Below are 18,880 nucleotides of genomic sequence, written 5' to 3' on the forward strand. Positions count from 1 at the left end.
GGCACTTCCTACTGGCACATTATTGGGGGGCACTTCCTACTGGCACATTATTGGGGGGCACTTCCTACTGGCACATTATTGGGGGGCACTTCCTACTGGCACATTATTGGGGGGCACTTCCTACTGGCACATTATTGGGGGGCACTTCCTACTGGCACATTATTGGGGGGCACTTCCTACTGGCACATTATTGGGGGGCACTTCCTACTGGCACATTATTGGGGGGCACTTCCTACTGGCACATTATTGGGGGGCACTTCCTACTGGCACATTATTGGGGGGCACTTCTTACTGGCACATTATTGGGGGGCACTTCTTACTGGCACATTATTGGGGGGCACTTCTTACTGGCACATTATTGGGGGGCACTTCTTACTGGCACATTATTGGGGGGCACTTCCTACTGGCACATTATTGGGGGGCACTTCCTACTGGCACATTATTGGGGGGCACTTCCTACTGGCACATTATTGGGGGGCACTTCTTACTGGCACATTATTGGGGGGCACTTCTTACTGGCACATTATTGGGGGGCACTTCTTACTGGCACATTATTGGGGGGCACTTCTTACTGGCACATTATTGGGGGGCACTTCTTACTGGCACATTATTGGGGGGCACTTCTTACTGGCACATTATTGGGGGGCACTTCTTACTGGCACATTATTGGGGGGCACTTCTTACTGGCACATTATTGGGGGGCACTTACTGGCACATTATTGGGGGGCACTTACTGGCACATTATTGGGGGGCACTTCCTGGCACATTATTGGGGGGCACTTCCTGGCACATTATTGGGGGGCACTTCTTACTGGCACATTATTGGGGGGCACTTCTTACTGGCACATTATTGGGGGGGCACATCTTACTGGCACATTATTGGGGGGCACATCTTACTGGCACATTATTGGGGGGCACATCTTACTGGCACATTATTGGGGGGCACTATGGGGGCATCTACTGAGGCCACAAAGCAGGGGTATTTTATATGGGGCGGCTCTGTATAGGGCCATTTTTTTTACTGGGTAACATTATGGTGGGTACTATGGGGAAGGGGAGAGAGGAGTACTATGGGCTCATCTATGGAGGGCACTAAGAAGGGGTATTTTATACTTGCAAATTATGGGGGACACTGAGGGCATCTACTGGGGCATTTTATACTGGTACATTATGGGGGCACTAGGAAGAAGGGATCAGAGCACTATTGGGGCATTTACTGGGGACACTATATAGTGGTATTTTATACTGGCACTATGGGGACATTAGCAGGGGGTATTTTTTGCACTGGCACATTATAAGGAGAATTATTACTACTGGGGGCATTATGATGGGCTTTACTACTACTGGGGGTCTATGGGGAACATGATTACTAGTATGAGCATTATTACTTCTGGGGCACAGTGGGGACATGTTGGGGGCACTGTAGGAGCACTATTACTACCATGTGTGCTCTAGCAGAGAATTATTCCTATTGGTGGGACTTTTAGGAGCACTATTACTGTGGGGGCACCTTGGCACAGTATCAGCTTACCACAATTATTTTTGGGGGACGTTATGTTTACACTATTAGTGTCAGGGGCACTATTTGCCGGGTGCAGTTATTTTAGGGCACTATCTACATGATACTACCATTATCAGGGGCTTTATCTGTTTCTGCAGTATAGTATTGGGGGTGGTAGGATGATTTGTCCAGAAGATGGGAGGATGATGGAAAAGTAGTGAACTAAGATTTTGTTTGTCAAACTGCAGAGACGAGAAATGACTGAAAAATGGTGTCTGGTCTGAAAGGAGAAGACAAGGAAAGGGAACATCTACATCAAAGGAGACATCACTGGATGTAAGAGGTATGTGGCTCTGTATTACCCTGTATGTAGGGGTGGATGGAGGGGTTAGTAGTACAGTACTATCTACACATTGTAAAAAAAAACAACAAAAAACTGTAATCTGCAAAATTGTGAAATACTATATATTTGTGTCAGAAGTTGTGCTTTTTTTAATTTTTAGAAGAATGACACAGCCATTTTATTTGATACTTTTGTGCCGATTCTTTTTTCCCCCTCTATATTAAGGGACACTAGAGTCACCAGAAGCACAACAGTAAACGTAGTAGTTCTGGTGTCTATAGCATGTCTCGGCAAGCTTTTTAACCACTACAGGACCGCCGCACGCAGGATTGTGTCCTGGTGGCGGCCCTGTTATTCCTCCTGGACGCGCCAGGCGCGTCCTCTCGCGAGACGCAAGATTTCAGGTAAACTAGTGCATCTACAGCCTGCCAGCGGCGATCATTCGCTGGCAGGCTGTAGATGCGATTTTTTTTTTAACCCCTAAAAGCTATATTAGACGCTGTTTTGATAACAGCGTCTAATATACCTGCTACCTGGTCCTCTGGTGGCCCCTTTTGCTTGGATCGACCACCAGAGGACACAGGCAGCTCTGTAAAGTAGCACCAAACACCACACTACACCCCCCGTCACTTATTAACCCCTGATCACCCAATAATAGACTCCCTGATCACCCCCCAGTCAGGCTCCATTCAGACGTCCGTATGTGTTTTGCGGATCCGCGGATTTGCAAAACACATACGGACGTCTGAATGGAGCCTTACAGGGGGGTGATCAATGACAGGATGGTGATCACCCCATATACACTCCCTGATCACCCCCCTGTAAGGCTCCATTCAGAAATCTGTATGTTATTTTTTTTTTTGTAAATTCCTTATTTAAGATTTTCATTTTTCATTTATCCAAGTCATGACCAGACATGAGACAACTATTAAACATCTCAATAAATGAAGCAAAAATGTTATAGATGACAATCGGCTAGGCAGATGAGTGCAGTGCCTAATGGGGGCACCCCACAATTAAATGTGGAATAATTTGAAGAAACTGAAACGCCAATTGACGTCTTAAGGAGGAGAAAGCCAGAAAAGGAAGGAGAACATTAAAAGGGATGGAAAAGGGGAGGGGAAGGAGGGAGAGGGTAATCGACAGCAAACCTCGCACTCATGCAGGGGATAGAAGCGCTCTACATTCTGCGGAGCCGTAGAAGTCCATCCAATGACTCCAAGTTTTAGTGAACCCCTTTTCGGTGTATCTCATCAGTGAAGAGGTAAGATCTTCCATTCTAGTTACAGAAGGCGTAGACGGTTACCTCCATAAACACGGGATGCAAGCTCTTGCTGTGTTTACCAGGTGCCTTATCACAGATTTGTTATAGGTAGAAAGAGGAATCTCGCACTGATTGAACAGGAAAAAAGCAGGAGTCTTAGGGAGGGTATAAGAGGTGAACTTGGACATAATCAACCACACCGAATCCCAGAAACTCATAAGCTGAGGACAGGACCAGAATGTGTGTAGTATAGTGCCTCTCGCGGAGCCACTATACGCCAATATAAAGGCGAGGTTGGCGGTAAAATGGAGTTAAGTCTACTAGGGACCCTATACCAACGGGACATAAGTTTGAACCCAGCTTCTTGGACACTGCTGGCAATAGATGTTTTGTGAATGCAAGTATATAGTCTCAATCGTCGTTCCGGGGAAAGTGTGATATCTAGGTCAGTTTCCCACTGGGCGATGAAGTTGGGAGGAGGTTGGTCAGGTGGAGTGAGTAGCAAGTTGTACGTTCGGGAGAGTGTACGTCTCGTCACACCAGGTTGGTCACAAAGAGACTCAAAATCCGTCTTGTCCCGGATAAATGTCACCGCCGGAGGGAGTGTGGTCAAGAAATGTTTAAGTTGTCGAGACTGCCAAGGGTTGATGGTAGGAGTTTCAGCCATCTCAGAGATCTGTTGAGGAGTGAGCCACAAATTCGAGGCGATCAAATGATGGGCCCTGAATTTGTTGCAATTCACCAGATTGCAAAAGGGTCCGCGTTCCATCCCTGGGGGTAATTGGGGGTTACCCAGGATAGGGGGATGGGGAGATATCGGGGCAATTTTGAATGGCAGAAAAGACTTTCAGGGAGGGGCCTATGGTCGGGTGTAGGCGCCCCTCCAATGGGATGTGAGCAGCCAACCAAGGAGTAGCAGGTAAAGGAGTTGATAGGAAGGACTGCTCAATTGAGATCCATTGTTTATAGGCCTTGTGGCGACACCAATCTACAATTCTAAGGAGATGGGATGCTCTGTGGTAGGAAAGGAAGTCTGGCAGCCCTAGTCCCTCTTCCAGACGGTTTGCCGGCCAAAATAAAATGGGTCAACATTTTCAGAAGATTGTGAAAGAAGAGTCTGGGGATATGGACCGGGAGGGCTTGAAAGTAGTAAAGGATTTTTGGCAATATGTTCATTTTAAAAATAGAGATGCTACCAAACCATGAAAACGTGTTTTTATGCCACCTGTCTAAGTCTGATTTTATGGTTCGGAGAAGAGGCGGGTAGTTAACCTGGTATAGGTCAGAGAGTGTAGGGGGTCAGGAAAATCCCAAGGTACTTTAAAGATGAACGCGTCCATTTAAAGGGGAAGTTCTCTGATATTGACATGACTGTGGCAGGCGGGAGAGTGATGTTTAAGGCTTCAGATTTCTGATAGTTAATCTTAAAGTTCGAGAGGTGGGCATACACTTTAAGTTCCCATAATAGGTTTGGGAGGGTAACCCTTGGGTTGGTGAGGAAGAACAGCAGATTGTCAGCGTAGGCTGCAACCTTGTGAGAGGTCCCATGAATCTGGAAGCCTAAAATATCGGGGTTCCCCCTTATGTGGCACAGAAGCGGTTCCAGACAGATCACAAATATCAGAGGGGACAGCCCTGTCTCGTACCATTGTGGATGGATAGGGGCGAGGAGAATTGGCCATTCACTTTGACCACTGCCGTGGGGTTGGAGTAAAGATTAGTAATACGTGCCATCATCTTTTCCCCCAATCCCACGTGTCGTAGAGTCTCAAACATGAATCTCCAACTGACCCTATCGAACGTCTTTTCAGCGTCAGTTGATAGGAATAGTGTTGGGATCTTAGAGGCGACAGCTTGGTAGATCATGTTTATTGCTCTTGTAGTGTTGTCACGAGCTTCCCTCAAGGGTAAGAAGCCAGTCTGGTCTAAGTGGATTAATTTTTGGAGATGTGGTAGGAAGCGAGAGGCGAGAATTTTAGAGAACAGCTTTAAGTCCACGTTAATCAGGGAGATAGGACGGTAGCTTTGGCATTGCGAAAGGTCTTTCCCTTCCTTGGGGACAACTGTGATGTGGGCTCTTAGGGTGTCATTGGGGAGAGTACGGGCCATATCAAATGAGTTAAAGGCAGCTAGAAAATGAGTAGACAAGATGTCCCCGAATTGCCTATAGTACGGTAGCGTAAGCCCGTCTGGACCAGGAGCCTTCCCTGATTGGGAATCTTTAATAGCTGCCTGTAACTCAGATAGTAATATGGGCATCTCCAATGCAGAAACCGCTTCTGGGGGGGGAGAGATGGTAAGCCCACAGATTCAAGATAAGACCTCATAGCGGGCATGGATTCAAGGTCAGCGGACTGATAAGAGTCCTCTAAATTATATAGTGTGTGATAGTATGATCTGAATGCTTCTGTTATTTCCCGCGGAAGGGAGGTCTTTGTACCGGAGGGAGTTGACACGTGGGGGACGTAGGAACACAGCCTGGTTTTTCCCAAAGCCCGAGCGAGGGTTCTGCCTTGTTTATTTCCATGTTAATAGTAGTGTCTACGGCATTTAATTAAGGTCGCCTTCGCTTTTGAGATGCAAAGTGAGCGAACCTGATGCCGAAGCTGAGCGAGATCTGCTCCCAGCTGCGAGTTCAGGGTCTGTTTGTGTTGCTGTTCTAACGCATGAATGCGCAACAGAAGGGCAGATATCTTTGGCGCTCTCCTTTTTCAGTCAGGACCCTAACTTTATAAAGGTGCCTCTGATAAAGCATTTATGGGCTTCCCAGACTGTAAGAGGATCACTCTCTGGTGTGATGTTATTCTCAAAATAATCAGTCAGGTCCCTCTGAATTTCAGAGGTAACCTGTAGGTCCTGTAGGAGTGAGTCATTCAACTGCCAGTGCCAGGCTCTGGTTTGGTGGGACGGGAAAAAGATATAGCGATTAGGGCATGGTCAGAGAAGGTTATAGGGTCGATCTCTCCCCTTGTAAGGAGGTCTAGACTAGCATGGCTCAGGAGGAAATAATCCAACCTGGAGTAGGAGTTGTGTGGGTGGGAAAAGAATGTATAGTCTCGGGATGTTGGATATAAGATGCGCCAGGTGTCCGCGAGTTGTTGAGAGAACAGGAGCTCCTTGAGTTTGGATATGGTTGAGTGGGGGAAAGAAACCTGGCCCTTGGAGGAGTCCAAGCGAGGGTCTAGAACAATGTTAACCACCTCCGGACCGCCTAACGCAGATGTGCGGTCCGGAGGTGGCAGCCCTGCGCAGAGTCACGCATATATGCGTCATCTCGCGAGGGCCGGGATTTCCTGTGAACGCGCGCACACAGGCGCGCGCGCTCACAGGAACGGAAGGTAAGCGAGTGGATCTCCAGCCTGCCAGCGGCGATCGCTCGCTGGCAGGCTGGAGATCCGAATTTTTTAACCCCTAACAGGTATATTAGACGCTGTTTTGATAACAGCGTCTAATATACCTCCTACCTGGTCCTCTGGTGGTCCCTTTTGTTAGGATCGACCACCAGAGGACACAGGTAGGTCAGTAAAGTCTCACCAAACACTACACTACACCCCCCCCCCCCCCGTCACTTATTAACCCTTTATGAACCCCTGATCACCCCATATAAACTCCTTGATCACCCCCCTGTCATTGATCACCTCCCTGTCAGGCTCCGTTCAGACGTCCGTATGATTTTTACGGATCCACGGATACATGGATCGGATCCGCAAAACACATGCGGACGTCTGAATGGAGCCTTACAGGGGGGTGATCAATGACAGGCGGGTGATCACCCATATACACTCCCTGATCACCCCCTGTCATTGATCACCCCCCTGTAAGGCTCCATTCAGACGTCCGTATGATTTTTACGGATCCATGGATCGGATCCGCAAAACACATGCGGACGTCTGAATGGAGCCTTACAGGGGGGTGAACAATGACAGGCGGGTGATCACCCATATACACTCCCTGATCACCCCCCTGTCATTGATCACCCCCCTGTAAGGCTCCATTCAGACGTCCGCATGTGTTTTGCGGATCCGATCCATGTATCCATGGATCCGTAAAAATCATACGGACGTCTGAATGGAGCCTTACAGGGGGGATGATCAGTGACAGGGGGGTGATCACCCATATACACTCCCTGATCACCCCCTGTCATTGATCACCCCCCTGTAAGGCTCCATTCAGACGTCCGTATGATTTTTACGGATCCATGGATCGGATCCGCAAAACACATGCGGACGTCTGAATGGAGCCTTACAGGGGGGTGAACAATGACAGGCGGGTGATCACCCATATACACTCCCTGATCACCCCCCTGTCATTGATCACCCCCCTGTAAGGCTCCATTCAGACGTCCGCATGTGTTTTGCGGATCCGATCCATGTATCCATGGATCCGTAAAAATCATACGGACGTCTGAATGGAGCCTTACAGGGGGGATGATCAGTGACAGGGGGGTGATCACCCATATACACTCCCTGATCACCCCCTGTCATTGATCACCCCCCTGTAAGGCTCCATTCAGACGTCCGTATGATTTTTACGGATCCATGGATCGGATCCGCAAAACACATGCGGACGTCTGAATGGAGCCTTACAGGGGGGTGAACAATGACAGGCGGGTGATCACCCATATACACTCCCTGATCACCCCCCTGTCATTGATCACCCCCCTGTAAGGCTCCATTCAGACGTCCGCATGTGTTTTGCGGATCCGATCCATGTATCCATGGATCCGTAAAAATCATACGGACGTCTGAATGGAGCCTTACAGGGGGGATGATCAGTGACAGGGGGGTGATCAGCCTGATCACCCCCTGTCATTGATAACCCCCCTGTAAGGCTCCATTCAGACGTCCGCATGCGTTTTGCGGATCCGATCCATGTATCCGTGAAAAACATACGGACGTCTGAATGGAGCCTTACAGGGGGGTGATCAATGACAGGGGGGTGATCAGGGAGTCTATATGGGTGATCACCTCCCTGTCATTGATCACCCCCCTGTAAGGCTCCATTCAGACGTCCGCATGTGTTTTGCGGATCCGATCCATGGATCCGTAAAAATTATACGGACGTCTGAATGGAGCCTTACCAGGGGGGTGATCAATGACAGGGGGGTGATCCGGGAGTCTATATGGGTGATCACCCCCCTGTCATTGATCACCCCCCTGTAAGGCTCCATTCAGACATTTTTTTGGCACAAGTTAGCGGAAATTTGTTTGTTTTTGTTTTTTCTTACCAAGTCTCATATTCCACTAACTTGTGTCAAAAAATAAAATCTCACATGAACTCACCATACCCCTCACGGAATCCAAATGCGTAAACATTTTTAGACATTTATATTCCAGACTTCTTCTCACGCTTTAGGGCCCCTAAAAAGCCAGGGCAGTATAAATACCCCACATGTGACCCCATTTCGGAAAGAAGACACCCCAAGGTATTCCGTGAGGGGCATATTGAGTCCATGAAAGATTGAAATTTTTGTCCTAAGTTAGCGGAAAGTGAGACTTTGTGAGAAAAAAACAAAAAAAAAAATCAATATCCGCTAACTTATGCAAAAAAAAAATATTTCTAGGAACTCGCCAGGCCCCTCATTGAATACCTTGGGGTGTCTTCTTTCCAAAGTGGGGTCACATGTGGGGTATTTATACTGCTCTGGCTTTTTAGGGGCCCGAAAGTGTGAGAAGAAGTCTGGGATCCAAATGTCAAAAAATGCCCTCCTAAAAGGAATTTGGGCCCCTTTGCGCATCTAGGCTGCAAAAAAGTGTCACACATCTGGTATCGCCGTACTCAGGAGAAGTTGGGCAATGTGTTTTGGGGTGTCATTTTACATATACCCATGCTGGGTGAGAAAAATATCTTGGTCAAATGCCAACTTTGTATAAAAAAATGGGAAAAGTTATCTTTTGCCAAGATATTTCTCTCACCCAGCATGGTTATATGTAAAATGACACCCCAAAACACATTCCCCAACTTCTCCTGAGTACGGCGATACCACATGTGTGACACTTTTTTGCAGCCAAGGTGGGCAAAGGGGCACATATTTTAAAGTGCACCTTTTGGGTTTTGCAGGCCATTTTTTTTTTTTTACAGATTTTGATTGCAAGGTACTTCTTACACATTTGGGCCCCTAAATTGCCAGGGCAGTATAACCGCCACAAGTGACCCCATTTTGGAAAGAAGACACCCCAAGGTATTCCGTGAGGGGCACGGCGAGTTCCTAGAATTTTTTATTTTTTGTCACAAGTTAGCGGAAAATGATGATATGAGACTTTGTAAGAAAAAAATAAAAATAAAAAATCATCATCATTTTCCGCTAACTTGTGACAAAAAATAAAAAGTTCTATGAACTCACTATGCCCATCAGCGAATACCTTAGGATGTCTGGGGTCATTTGTGGGGGTTTTCTACTGTCTGGGCATTGTAGAACCTCAGGAATCATGACAGGTGCTCAGAAAGTCAGAGCTGCTTCAAAAAGCGGAAATTCACATTTTTGTACCATAGTTTGTAAACGCTATAACTTTTACCCAAACCATTTTTTTTTTGCCCAAACATTTTTTTTTTATCAAAGACATGTAGAACTATAAATTTAGCGAAAAATTTATATATGGATGTCGTTTTTTTTGCAAAATTTTACAGCTGAAAGTGAAAAATGTCTTTTTTGAAAAAATAGTTACATTTCGATTAATCACAAAAAAAGTAAAAATGTCAGCAGCAATAAAATACCACCAAATGAAAGCTCTATTAGTGAGAAGAAAAGGAGGTAAAATTCATTTGGGTGGTAAGTTGCATGACCGAGCGATAAACGGTGAAAGTAGTGTAGTGCCGAAGTGTAAAAAGTGCTCTGGTCATGAAGGGGGTTTCAGCTAGCGGGGCTGAAGTGGTTAAAGTCACCTCCAAGAATCAGGAGTCACTCGGTGAAGTCCTCCAAGGCCCTAAGGGTCCTGGTCAGGAAATCAACCTGACCCGTCTTAGGGGCATAAACGGACGCCAATGTAACTAAAGTACCTGCTAATTTCCCTTTTACAAAGAGGTACCTGCCTGTCCCATCAGTGCGAGATTCAATCAGGTCCCAAGAGACTGCGCTGGAGATAAGGATAGAGACTCCTTTCGTCTTGGTAGCAGGGTCAGTGCTGTGGTAGGCATGAGGAAAACGCCTGTCAGTGAGCTTCGGTGTGGAAGAGGAGCGGAAGTGGGTCTCTTGGATGAACGCCACTTGTGCTCGTTTTTTCCAGAGGAGACGCAGTAGGGATGATCTCTTTTCAGGCGAAGGGGAAGGGAGGGATGAGGACAAGAGTAGGAAAGGGCAGGAAGGAAAAAAAAAGGGGAAAGCAGAGGGATCTGGCTATAAGCAGGAAAAAGCTGCAAAATTGAAAGTAACTGAGTAGCCTGTCCGAAGCAATTACCAAGGAAAGGACTCACAGTGCCCTAGTGGGGAGGTAGAACAGATGGCGCCTAGAAGAGAAGATGGAACCAAATCTCGAGGAGAGCGCCCAGTGACCTAAGGGAGAAGGAAGGATAATTTAGCATCCTGGAGGCCCCTTAAAGTAGCACAACAAAGTCCCCTTTAATAATGCAGGAGGAATGACGCATCAACGGAGGTCAGGATGGTAGATCAACGAGGAGGCAGTGGAAGTCGCCTGGAAGGCTGGTAGTGAGGCCTGGATGTACGGCCACGGAAGGAGCTTGAACGGCCAGGAGATGTGCGTCTCGAGGAAGGTCCAGACTTTGTGGCGAATCTTGCAGGAATGGAGGCAATGTCCAATCAGGAACTGCAAACGGGCGGATATCAAGGAATCTGAACAGATCCGGGAGGTCAGTCGAAGAGCGGACTAGCATAGATTGGCCGTTGGAGTATCTGACGATGATGTGGAACGGATGACCCCAGTGGTAAGATGCTCCTGCTTCTTTAATTGCTTCTAGCAGGGGTCTCACCATTCTCCGCATGGACAGGGTTAAGCGGGACACATCCGGCAGGATAGTGATCGGAGAGTCCTCGAAGAAAAGCTCCTTCTGTACCCAGGCTTTGCGCAAAATACTCTCCTTTACCGTGTAAAAATAAACCCGACAGATGACATCACGTGGCCTATCCATGTCACGATTCCTGGGTCCTGTGGACCCTATCTAGCTCGATCTTGGTCTGGAGGGGATTGTCCAGGACCGAATTGAAGATGTCGACCATGATGGAGTGTAGCTGGTCGTTGGGGACCGATTCCGGAATGTTACGGAGCTTAAGATCGTTCCGGCAGCCTCTATTCTCCACATCGTCAAGGTGTAGGAGAGAAGTCCTGCAACTGGGAGGTATGTGCAGATAAGGATGCAGAGTAGGAATGGACCGTAGAGGCTGTAGCTGCGTATTGGTGTTCTAACGAGGACAAACGGTCATCTAGTTGTCGGACATCATCACTAACTGCTTGCAGGGCCTGGGCCTGTTTGGTCTCGATGCGGGCCACTTGAGCTTCCAGATCAGATTTTGCGGGTAGCGCTCGCACCATTTCCCATAGTTTAGCCAGCGTGCGGTCAATGTAAGATGGGGGTGGGGGGGCCCCTGGGACTCCTCCGAATGCTGGGTGACAGGGGCGAGCAATGTGTGGCCCTGAGAGTGAGCAGAGTTCAGCAGGGCCGGAGGCATCCCCCCAATGGAACCCCTTGAGGGGCTAGTAAGAAGAGCATGGTCATGCACCTTGTCCCTCTCAGGAGCTTGACGACCTGCCGGGTGGGGCGAGGAGGCGCGGGTCTGCAGGCAATCGCCTTTAGTAGGCCCCAATCTAGCCTGGGTAGCGGTACCTGCGAGGTCCGGCTGGTGTGAAGCTGCATGGGCAGTGGAGGGCCCGGTCGAGTGTCCATTCCATTCAAAGAGGCCGGGGCTGAGTGGTAAAGATGTGGATCACTCAGTAGCTGCTCTTGTGGGAGCGGGATCCTTGGTGCTGGTAAGAACGGAAGTGCCGCGGGCCGTAGAGAGAAGGAAGCGGCGGCCATTGTGGGCGATTCCGAGCCCCCTTGCTGGTTGGACCGGAGGAAACGGCCAATGGATTGATCAGGAGGGACCGCGGATTGGCTTCTCGATCATCTCCCTTTAGTCATGGCCAGAGAAAAGAGGGTAGAAAGGTGGTCTTCGCTGGTTTTCTGGAGCAGGGCACGGAGCTCTCCTAACATGCGTCTTCACGCAGCCATGCCAAAGCCACGCCGCAGGCGCATTGAGGATGGAGTGGCCGGGAGAGAGGCCGCCTCTCAGTGCGCCTGCACCGATTAAAGAAAGGTACGGCGCAGGCGCAATATTTTGAATTCGAACAGGGCCAGCAGAGAACGAACCCGTTCCCTGTCAATCAAACGGCGGAGGGGGCGTCATGATGAGAGGAGGATGCGGCTGCTACCAGCATGTAGCCTCCCTACTTGCTGGTAGCAAAGTAATTTACATATGATAAAACTTGATTTTTAACTATCTACTGAACGAAAATTAATATTTAGCATATGTACAGGGAGCTTGCAGTGTAGGGATTAATATTAACGGGGGGGGGGGGGGGGAAAGGGTTTAGTGGGCTGACAGAAGCCCTTTAAGCTAGGGGGCTGAGCTGGTTAATGTAAACACTGCCTTTTCAGAAATAAAGCCAGTATTTACATTACTGCCAAGGAACACCTCTAGTGGCCACTCATCATTATTAAAGTTTACAACTCTACGAGGTGTGTGGAGTTTTTTGTATGTGTGTTATGGTAGAGGGCGTGATTGCCTGCTAGGGTGTGGGAAGGCGGGATACAGGGGGCACAAGTAAATTCTTGCCCAGGGTCCAATCAATATTAAAGATGGCCCTGATTACAAATATGGAACACTTTTTCTGTACAGGGCTGAGATGCACTAATAGAAGGATCTGAATTTCCCCTCTCTTCCATCAGCCAGCTAATCTAGCAACCTCCTTATCTCTGCTCTCTGACATTATAAACACTCATTGTAGCTCAGTTCTCATCTTACTGATAAGAATGTGGCTTAAATAAGTCTTTATGACAACTTAGTAAATTAGGGTACTTTCACACTTGCGGCAGGACAGATCCGACAGGCTGTTCACCATGTCGGATCCGTCCTGCGGCTATTTTGCCGTGCCGCCGCTCCGTCCCCATTGACTATAATGGGGACGGGGGCGGAGTTCCGGCGCAGCACGTCGGTGCATGGCGAAAGCCGCCGGACTAAAAAGTCGGACATGCAGTAATTTTTAGTCCGGCGGCTTTCGCCGTGCACCGCCGGAGCTCCGCCCCCGTCCCCATTATAGTCAATGGGGACGGAGCGGCGGCACGGCGAAATAGCCGCAGGACGGATCCGACATGGTGAACAGCCTGTCGGGTCCGTCCTGCCGCAAGTGTGAAAGTACCCTTAGAGAAGGATTATTCACACGTGTAGAAAAACAGTTAACCCTTTGTGACAAAACGGCTCAATATATTTAATAAAGACCAACTGAAAAAAGATTTTTTAGCCCAAATGAGTAAAATGCAATAAAATTAAAAAAGAAGAAGATTGCCTCCGAAGCTGTACATAGCTTTAAAACTTCAAGCACCTATTTAAGTTAAATAAAAAATACATTACAAAATAGTTTCCATTACAATTAGGACAGGTTTTAATAAAGTGTATATGAAGGTTTAGGTACGCTAAACATTTTGGGCCAGATTTATCATTAGCTCAAGTCAGAATAATGGAGTGAAAAAGTTGCAAATTTTTGCGTAATTGCTTAAACTGCGCAAAAATGTGCGACTTTTATTGGCTCTGGACTATGCTCGCCAGTTTTCTCTAGACAGATTTACTATTGCGACAATTTAAAAAGTCGCAAAAAAATGCGCAAAATCATTTGTGTAGACCATGCTTATCTTATGTGACTTTTTTGTAAAGAAGTGCGACTTTTTTAAAGCCGCTTACTGACGGATAAACTGCTATAGTCAAACCACATTTATCACAGTGTTAAAGGGCCGATCATAAATCTGACTTGAAAAAGGACTTTAGCCATATGTGAAAGTGGAGTGAGCTGTCAGTCATGATTGTCTAGAAATGCTACTCCAGTTTTTCTATGCCCCCTACTGGAGTGAAAAGAAATAACATAGCTAACCACATCCACTTCCCAAAACTGGAGTCAGGGGTGGCAAATTTTTGCACAAGTCCAACATTTTTTTTGTAAAAAGCTCAATGTTGAAACTTTTAGAACCAAGAGTTCCAGAGTGCAGGGTGTGATAAACCGCCCCTAATGTGTATTCTGAACTGTTAGCATTTAATGTGCTGACTTTTTGTACCATATTTCCATTACTTTTGGAACTCTTAAGAACTAGAAGTTATCTTCTCTTTGGAACAGCTAGTTCTAAAGCAGAAAGGAACCACCGGATTTCTCACATACAGTATAAAACAAGTAACATTTCTGGTAAAGAACCAGGGACCTTGATAAAATACAAGGGACAGAACAGACTGTTCTTTAGTATCAGAATATGATCCTCTAATATTACAGGGAAATTGTAGAAGACATTACACCCAGCTCCAGCCTAATCTTGACCACATTACCTGATAACGACTGATTCTCTCCTGTTTGATCTGTTCAAACCTGCGTTTCAGTTCACTCTGACGTTCTATCCTCTTCTGAGCTCTTCCAACATAAACCAAGCGTCCATTTATTTCCTTGCCGTTCATTTCAGCAACTGCCTGAGATAGATGGTGTATTTTTTTTCCAATTAATAGATACATGCTGAGAACATATAACACATCTTATTTCAGCCAATACTATAGGTAGGGCAGGGGGTGCACAGCTTTTTTTGGTCTGCAGGCCGCATTGTCACAACGCTCTATTTCAAGGGGCTGCAAATAAAAAAGTATGTTGATTGGTGCTCATTTGCATCAGCCTATTACACAGGCCAATGTAAAGTGACTGGGGAGGAATGATCGCTATGACAGTCATTCCTCCTTCATTTAGTTATACTGATCAGTACATCCCTGAGTACACAGAGATGTGCGGCGCGATTATACAGGCCAGTTATAATGAACACTTGTTATCTCGCAGTGTATTAGGGGCTTAAAGGGATTTCCCAGTAAAAAAAAAAGAATTTTTAACAAGTTCTTGCAGCATGACCCCTGAAAGCGAAGAGTTATACTTACCTGCTCGCTGCGCTGTTTTTACATGGCCATGGTCACATGCACCTCTCCAGCCAATCACTGGCTTCAGCGGTGATGTAGCCACAAGCAGCATGTCACTGCGGAAGCCAGTGATTGACTGGAGCGGTGTATGTGACCATGGCCACACACTGACAGGTGTAAAAGTGCAGGAACCGGAAGATGGAGGCAGGGCGGCATGAAGCAGGTAAGTATGCAGAAGGAACTTGTTAAAAGTCATTTTTACGGAAAAGTGGCAACATTTCCTTCCTGCCTTTTAGTCATAAATCGGCACTTTTCTTCACTGCAGAGGACGGCGCTTCTTGGTTATTGCCACCTCCTGCCAGTTACAGGCGCCATGTAATAACCAGTAAGCATTTTCCTTACTAGTGGGGAAAGCGCTTATTGGTTAACACTTTAATAAACCAGGCCTGAACAGACATTTTTTTTGTGATTGAGCTCCTGGTGGTTCAAACAGTTGTAACTTTTTTATGGGACTACCAAAATAATTTTTCCAACAATTTTTCACTTGACACATAGGGTCTTATAATTAATTTTTTTTAGTTTCTTTTGAGGTAAACTGTACAAAACTTTTTTTTTTTAGTTTTTTTTTTAAACTATAGCTCCTTATTCTTTAAATATGCAATCTGACACCAAAATAAAATGTTATAATTAGTTCCCTAATTTGTGTCGGTCATTTTGTTATATAATATGTATAGTTTCACATAAATGGGGCAATAATGGCGACAGTTTTGGTTGGTGTGGGTGTTTTTTCTTTTATGTATTTTATTATTTTTTATCTTTAACTTAATTTTTTATATATTTCTGCTACAAATACACTGACTTTGTTAACTTTTCACTTTTTATTTTTAATTGTATTATATTAATATTTTATTGTATTTTTTTGTTACTTATTATTTAAATATATTTTTGCCACATAATATGTTCCCCAAGAGGTCATAAAAAGACTGTCTGGGGACAACGAACACTACTATTTTGCACTTTATTTTTTTCTTTTATTTGTATTTAATTTTTTTAAAATAAATTTTCAATTTTTTTTGACACATTTTATTTAATTTTTCTCTCTCTTTATATATATATATATATATTATTTTTTACTTTTTCCGCATAATTTGTCCTCAAGAGGTCACTGGAAGACCTTTGGGGACAAAGACTTTTTTTTTTGCACAATTTCCCTCACTGTAAGGCCTATTGCACACGACCGTATGGCTTTTTCAGTGTTTTGCGGTCCGTTTTTCATGGATCCGTTGTTCCGTTTTTTGTTTCCGTTTCTGTTCTTCCGTTCCGTTTTTCCGTATGGCATATACATTGTACAGTAATTACATAGATAAAATTGGGCTGGGCATAACATTTTCAATAGATGGTTCAGGAAAAAACGGAACGGAAACGGAAGACATACGGATGCATTTCCGTATGTGTTCCGTTTTTTTTTGCGGATCCATTGACTTGAATGGAGCCACGGACTGTGATTTGCGGGCAATAATAGGACATGTTCTATGTTAAAACGGAATGAAAAAACGGAAATACGGAAACAGAATGCATACGGAGTACATTCCTTTTTTTTGCGGAACTATTGAAATGAATGGTTCCGTATACGGAACGCAAAAAACGTCCGTGTGCAATAGGCCTAACTAGGGCATCCAAAGGAGCCCCAGTTACAAGGGAAACCAGCCTGCTGTGGGGCAATTGTACACAGGCAGATCTGATCAGGGTCTCCTGACCCTGCAGCTCTGCACTCCTCTGCCCCCAAGCCAGGTCCACTCTGCATAGTGTGCTGCTCACCTATCTGAGGATAAGGCAGAAGGGCTGATACACTGCTTCTGCCTTCTCCTCGGCTCCCCCACTGTCACTGACAGCCGGGTACCCGTCCTGCTCCTGCTACAGTGCGGGAGCAGGAGCTGTAATGCTACATCGCATGATCAGCTGTGTTTCTATCTGGGAGGACAGGGGACGCAAACCTTGGTTCTCGGACCGCATGCGGCCCGCGGATTGTGCACCCCTGGTGTAGGGGGGACTACTTTGCACAAGCACATTTTGTCTTGTGTGGCGGACTTTACTATTTACAGTCAATCTGAAAGACCTTCTGAAAACAGTTTTGCAAAAATGTTGCTGAGAAATCACATGTCTTGTTGCTCTTACCTTCTGAATTGTGTCGGAAGACCTAGGTCGGTAATGGCTAACCTCCGGCACTCCAGCTGTTGAAAACTACAACTCCCAAGAGGCACACTTGCTTGGCATTTCTCAGAACTCCACAGAAATAAAAGGAGCATGATGGGTGTCGTAGTTTCACGAAAGATGGAGTGCCAGAGGTTAGCCATCGCTTCCCTAGGTGGCGAGGCTTAAAGCAATCCTCAGATTCAAGAAAAAATAAAATAAAAAATAAATCACATTAATTGGGGCAAAGATAACCCTTACATACTTATCTTTTCAGCTGCAAATTCGCAGATTCCTGGGCTCCTGTTCTGTCACTCAGACTACCTGATGCATACCGTACATTTGGCAATTTAATGTCCCATGCACACAACCGTATCAGTTATGAAGTCCGCAAATTGCAGATCTGCAAAATAAGGATGCAGACCAGTTGCATTCACATTTTTTATGGACACACTGACTTCAAAGAGTCCGTGGTCTGCATTTTCCTGACAAGTATAGGACATGTTCTCTCTCTTTGCGGAACAGACAGAGATACGGAAAACACATGGAGGATCTGTGTGCTTTCCACATCCGTATGTCCATTCCACAAGAAGACAGAATATGTTTGCAAAATGTGGACCACGGACCCATCGAAAACAATTGGTGCGCATATAAAATGCAGGTGGCATTTTATACACTGAACAAAAATATAAAACACCACTTTCGGGTTTGCTCCCATTTTGCATGAGCTGAGCTCAAAGATCTGAAACATTTTCTACATACACAAAAGCCCATTACTCAAATATTGTTCACAAATCTGTTAGTGAGCACTTCTCCTTTGCCGAAATAATCCATCCCACCTCACAGGTGTGGCATATCACGGTGCAGATTAGACAGCATGAATATTGCACAGGTGTGCCTTACACTGCCCACAATAAAAGGCCACTCTAAAAATGTGCAGTTTGATCACACAGCACAATGCCACAGATGTCGCAACGTTTGAGGGAGCGTGCAATTGGCATGCTGACTGCAGGAATCTCTGCCAGAGCTGTTGGCCGTGCAATGAATGTTCATTTCTCTACCATAAGCGGTCTCCAAAGGAGTTTCAGAGAATTTGGCAGTACACCCAACCGGCCTCACAACCGCAGACCACGTGTAACCACAAGCCCAGGACCTCCAAATCCAGCATGTTCACCTCCATGATAGTCCGAGACCAGCCACCCGGACAGTTGCAGCAACAATCGGTTTGCATAACCAAAAGAATTTCTGCACAAACTGTCAGAATCAATCTCAGGGAAGCTCATCTGCATGCTCGTCGTCCTCATCGGGTCTAGACCTGAATGCAGTTCGTCGTCGTAACAGACTTGAGTGGGCAAATGCTCACATTCTACGGCATCTGGCACGTTGGAGAGGCATTCTGTTCACGGATGAGTCCCGGTTTTCACTGTTCAGGGCAGATGGCAGACAGTGTGTGGCATCGTGTGGGTGAGTGGTTTGCTGACGTCAATGTTGTGGATT

The 18,880-nt window shown here is 46.2% G+C and overlaps 1 protein-coding gene across 1 annotated transcript in view; it reads right to left on the bottom strand.

Moving 5' to 3' along the window:
- The window catches only part of LOC122941510 (embryonic polyadenylate-binding protein), an 88,987-nt gene that overhangs the window by 34,017 nt on the left and 36,090 nt on the right, over positions 1-18,880 (bottom strand). The window contains exon 6 of the mRNA XM_044298824.1: positions 14,627-14,764. Coding sequence (XP_044154759.1) covers positions 14,627-14,764 — 138 coding nt within the window. The remainder of the gene's footprint in view (positions 1-14,626; positions 14,765-18,880) is intronic.

Source organism: Bufo gargarizans, chromosome 6 (assembly GCF_014858855.1).
Source record: "Bufo gargarizans isolate SCDJY-AF-19 chromosome 6, ASM1485885v1, whole genome shotgun sequence".
NCBI classification, from domain to species: domain Eukaryota; kingdom Metazoa; phylum Chordata; class Amphibia; order Anura; family Bufonidae; genus Bufo; species Bufo gargarizans.